At 41.6% G+C, this 5,254-nt stretch overlaps 1 protein-coding gene across 1 annotated transcript in view; it reads left to right on the forward strand.

Moving 5' to 3' along the window:
• ARFGEF2 (ADP-ribosylation factor guanine nucleotide-exchange factor 2 (brefeldin A-inhibited)) overlaps nucleotides 1-5,254 on the forward strand; it is a gene marked incomplete at its 3' end in the record, with an annotated part of 69,681 nt that overhangs the window by 48,383 nt on the left and 16,044 nt on the right. The window contains exons 20-21 of the mRNA XM_008577373.1: nucleotides 705-833; nucleotides 1,830-1,988. Of these exons, the coding sequence (XP_008575595.1) occupies nucleotides 705-833; nucleotides 1,830-1,988 (288 nt within the window). The remainder of the gene's footprint in view (nucleotides 1-704; nucleotides 834-1,829; nucleotides 1,989-5,254) is intronic.

Here is a 5,254-nt window from a genome sequence, read left to right on the forward strand (position 1 = left end):
CACTTATCCAGTGCGCCACCGGGCCGGCCCTCTAAGATGTTTTTATAGTAACCATCAGTATCCTGTTAGGTGATTAATTCTATATTTTCATGATCTCTTATTTCCAAGGAATTCAGAAGAAAGTTAGAAGAAAAGTAAAGTCTAAATAATTTGGTGCTGGCAGTTAGCTCAGTCGGTTAGAGCACAATGTTGGTAACATTAAGGTCAAGTGTTTGGATCCCCGAACCAGCCAGTTACCCCCCAAAATAAATAAATGACTTGAATTAGAAATTTTTCAATAAACCACATTTATAGAACATAAGTCCCTTATAGGTTTTATTTTGCCTGCCAACCTCTGATTGGTGATGGCTGCCTGATGTACTGTATAACGAAGTATTCTCAAGCTCCATATAAATTCAGCAGAAATGGCATCTCTGTGATTGATTAGTGATGTCTGTCATGGGCACAGGAAGATGTAATGTTGGCACACTAGCTGCCATATATTGACCATTCTTTCTTTTGAACTGTACGTTTTGTAAATAGCACATCTGTAGTAATAGCTTTGACCACAGTTTAGAAAGAACTGTTTTATATTGTGAATGGATTAGATTGAAATCAAAATAGCAGTGAACTTGGCATCCTGGCTGTTCCCTTAACAGTGTAACTCTAAGTGCTCTTTCCATCCTGAAACTCTGGATGTTATTGAAACCTTCCTTCCTTGATAGCTGGTGTGGACACCACTGTTGGCAGCCTACAGCATCGGATTACAGAACTGCGATGACACTGAAGTGGCCTCCCTCTGTTTGGAAGGCATCCGATGTGCAATCCGAATTGCCTGCATCTTTGGAATGCAGGTGGGTGTGAGCCAGCAGCACTCCAGAGATACTGCTCTTTTAAACTTGGCAAAACTTAGAAAATTATCGGAAATTTCCCATTAGTCAAGAGTCTTTGCAAACTACTTACTCAAGCCACCTGAGAAGAAACCCATAGCTTTGTGCTGGCAACAAGCCTCATTACAAGAAAAAACTGGGGATTTGGACTAAAACCTTTAAGAACAGGTGGGGTCTGAGGTACCTGACTGGATTTGACAAAACAGCCTTCCTAGCCATCTGCCTACCTTGACTGCCATAGTGCTTAAAATAATTTTTTTTCCTTTTAAGATCAATTTTCATTATAATTTCTCGTATTATTTCCAATTCTTCTCTAGGGAAACAGTTCAGTGCAAAATGAATATTTCTGTAAACCTTTTATTTCTTGAAAAATTCAAGCAAATAAATGAAATATGATTCTCAAACTGTTAGGAAATCAGGAGTGATGCAATCTCATGTATCCCTTTCACGAAGATAGTAAGAATTTGTACTCATTTATTTTGAAAAACTCCATCTTCTGTTCCCATTCATTTTATAGTTAGACATTTTCTTTTATACCAATACCACAGGCTTTGAAGTCAGACCATCTGGGTTTTCAAAACCCAGCTCAGCTATTTCCCCAGCCATGTCACATTTGTCCAGCTAACTTCTCTAATGCACCATTTATTTCCTTATTTGCAAACTTGAGAAAATAGACCTTTTTTGCAGATACTAGAATTTATGTGACAGTGTTAGCCTTCAACAGACAGAATGTGGGGGGCAGATGAGTTTAATTGAGATCAGTCAAGAAGGAGAGAGCTAGTTCTCAAACATGTGGCAGTGTGTGGGGGCACGGAGGACACCAGCATGGAATAACTGGTGTGCAAATGTGCAGAAAGCCTGTTGATATGCGTACGGAATGTAGCAGAGCAGCCCCGCAGCTGTGCAGATGGTCGCGCTAAGGGTGGAGTCACAGCGCTTTCTCTTGGGCTTCCGTTGCAGCTGGAACGAGATGCCTATGTTCAGGCTCTTGCTCGCTTCTCCCTGCTGACAGCCAGCTCCAGCATCACAGAAATGAAGCAGAAAAACATCGACACCATAAAGACACTTATTACAGTGGCTCATACTGATGGCAACTACCTTGGGAATTCTTGGCACGAGGTGTGTGTCCTTTTGAATTGCCTTTTCTCAGTTAGGATGACTCCTGGCATTCCTTTCATTCAGTGTTGATCTCTCTTGGTCATTTCCATTTTTCTGGAAGTCAAGCCTAACTTTACCTCGTGTATCTGAAAGTCAGCATCTCTGAGGCCGTGAAAGGTGGGACAAGTTCAGCTGCACCACCTCAAAGCATGCACCCCCACAACCAGTGGTTGGTATCCCCCACGCAGTGCACTTCTATTGTGGTGACTTTCTTCCCATATTAGTGCCACTTTTCTCAAGTCTTTATGCACCTTCTGGGAGCTATTACAATCAGTGTGGAGATTTAAAACAAAGCCAGGGGCCTGATTTCTCTTCTAATTGTGTCTTAAAAGAAACAGGCAACATTCACAATGAACCATTAGGGAAAGTGCCGGTGAGTTTCACATTTTGATTTAACTAAATGGTGTATTAAGATTCTCATCTAAATAGTTATTTATGTGTACAAAGATGTGTTTAAAAGGACATTTCATCAGTTTGAGTTCGAGAGAAAAAGCTAGGTGTCCCAACAATAAGAGATTACCTTTTTAAAAACAAGTACATTATAGCCATTCCTTAGAATGTTATGTGGCCATTTAAAGTGGTGTTGAAAAGAGAGACAAATAGACATCATTGCTCCTGATGGAAGTGCACAATACCAGCTACGAAATGTTCTCACCCCAAACGCAAACCTGAATCCATTCAAGCCTGTATTGCCAGTTTATAGGCAATGCAGGGGACAGAGGGGCATGTTAGGTGATAGCATGAGGATGCAGCCTGCAAACTCCATGGTGTGACAGACCCACAGAGCAAGTGACCAGATTCTTCAACAACTAAATTGCAAAAAAAAAAAAAAAAAAAGGCAGAAGGGACCTATGGATTAAAAGAAACTTAAGAGGAAAAAGATAAAGGTGTTATTAAAAACTGTCATGAGAAGATGGCCACAGTATAGTAAGTAAAAAGTCCTTTAAAACATTGCAAGGCATTGTCCCCTATGCCATACACAGAGCATAGAGAAAGGATAAATCAAATGTTAGCATCCTATCTGAGTGGTAGAATTATGGAGGCTATTTTTTTTCCTCCTAATTTCTAATTTTTCTACCATCTACATAAATTGCTTTTTGTTTAGAAAGAAAACTGTGAAAGAGTAGAGATGAGGCCGTAGAGAGTGAAGGGAGCTGTATGACCTAGAAAGAAATTGCTATCAGCCTCCCCTGACCCCTCACATGATCAAGTAGTTCAGGGTAAAGGCTCCGAAACCAGACTGCTGTGATCCAGTTTGGGGACTCCACCTGTGTGGAGTCCTGTGTGGTGTAGGCAAGTTACTTAATCTCTGAGCCTTACTTTCCTCATGTGTCCAAGCTTTGTAGGATGGTTGTGAGAATGAAAACAGCTTAGGACTGTATTTGGCAAGTAGAAGGAACTCAACAGTGTTAGCTACTGTCATCGTCATCATCATGACACATACCTTTTTTTGTCCCTCTTTACCCAGCTATTCCTTTTTCTATCACAACTCTGGTGTATTCCATGTTAGAAAATGTTGTGTGCTTTTTAAAGAAAATAGTTACCTGTCTTCTGACTAGTTATAATACCTACAGAACAAATGAATAGTTGCTTTTTCTTCTAGGCCCTTTTTTTTTTTTTTAAAGCCTGGGAGGTATGATCATTATGGGGTTCCAGCTGATTGCTAAGTATATGGCAGCATCTGGAAATGTTAGAAATGAATTAGCCAGCTATTTTGTGGTCAGAAACCTTGAGATATTAGCTTAGAACCAATAAGTCATTAGCCTTGCATTGTTGTTGACATGCTTGAGAGCCCAGCTATCCCAAGCTTCTGAAAAAGGTAGGACATTAATAGTTTATTAGTAATAATTTAATAGTATCATGGTGTACGAAGAAATCAGGGGATGGTTCTCTTTGGTGGAATTATATTTCTCAGTTAAGAGGAAGGCGATTTATAAGTAAAAATACTTGGCAGTGTTCAGTGGGATGGTGGAGGCCTGGACTCTGGGACCAGATGTAAGGTCAGCATGAAAGGCAACATTCAGCTTTAGTCAAAAGTTCCCATGAAAATTCCCAAGGAAGGGTTTACCTAGAGATCTTCACGCGTCCCTGAGTTAGGTTTTATGCAGCCAGTGTTTCATCTGATAGCATTGGGGGGTGATTTCTGTTTTTTCAGGTAAGCCGCAGGTGAGAGAGGGCTGTGGGCAGGTATGTGTGAAAATTCCCAAGGAAGGGTTTACCTAGAGATCTTCACGCGTCCCTGAGTTAGGTTTTATGCCGCCAGTGTTTCATCTGATAGCATTGGGGGGTGATTTCTGTTTTTTCAGGTAAGCCGCAGGTGAGAGAGGGTTGTGGGCAGGTATGTGCACTCAAGCACCAGAAGCACACCCGGCCCCTCCCCAGGGCTGGGAGACACAGACTCATCTCAACTGCATGCTTGCTTTATGACATATTCCCAGGTAGTCAGTTAACCAAGTAATAATTGCCCCCTACTATAGTTTAAGTGCTGGGGATTCAACAGTGAACAGGACAGAACTAATGCCCTCTCAGCACTTAAGACAAAGCACAAACCAATAAAATATATGATATAATGATAAAAAGTGGTAAGTGCTTAGGAGGAAAAAAAGTGTGACCAGCAGATGTGATCTCAGGATAGTCAAGGAAGGTCTGTCTGAGGGGGCACACATGTCTGAGCTGGGAATTAAAGGAGTGAGCCATGGGGAAGCAGCTTTCCAGGCATAGGAACCATGAGTGCAGAGGCCCTGGGGAAGGACACAGAATGGCAAGTTAAAGGAGCAGCAGGGAGGCCAAGGAGGCTGGGGTGTTGTGTCTGAGGGGGAGAGAGGAAAGGGCAGTGGGGTGGCTAGTTCAGACTAGGTGGTGCACTTATTGAGTGGCTTGGTGGGTGGGATCCCCTGCTCCAATCACGTTTTCTTTCTGTATTGAGCACTTACTAAATTTGCGTAAAGATCTGCATGGCAGAACTCCATTGTACCAACTTTCTTTCACTCACTTGCTCTTTCTTTTTTAATAGTTTAAAAAAAAAAATAGTGTAGGGCCAGCCCAGGCTCGTTGGAAGAGTGTGGTGCTGATAACACCAAGGCCATGGGTTCGGATCCCTATATAGGGATGGCCGGTTAGCTCACTTGGGAGAGCATGGTGCTAACAACACCAAGTCAAGGGTTAAGATCCCCTTACTGGTCATCTTTTTTTTTTTTTTTTTTTTTTTTTTTTTTTTTTTTTTTTTT

Source organism: Galeopterus variegatus, unplaced genomic scaffold, assembly GCF_000696425.1.
Source record: "Galeopterus variegatus unplaced genomic scaffold, G_variegatus-3.0.2 Scaffold1500, whole genome shotgun sequence".
NCBI classification, from domain to species: domain Eukaryota; kingdom Metazoa; phylum Chordata; class Mammalia; order Dermoptera; family Cynocephalidae; genus Galeopterus; species Galeopterus variegatus.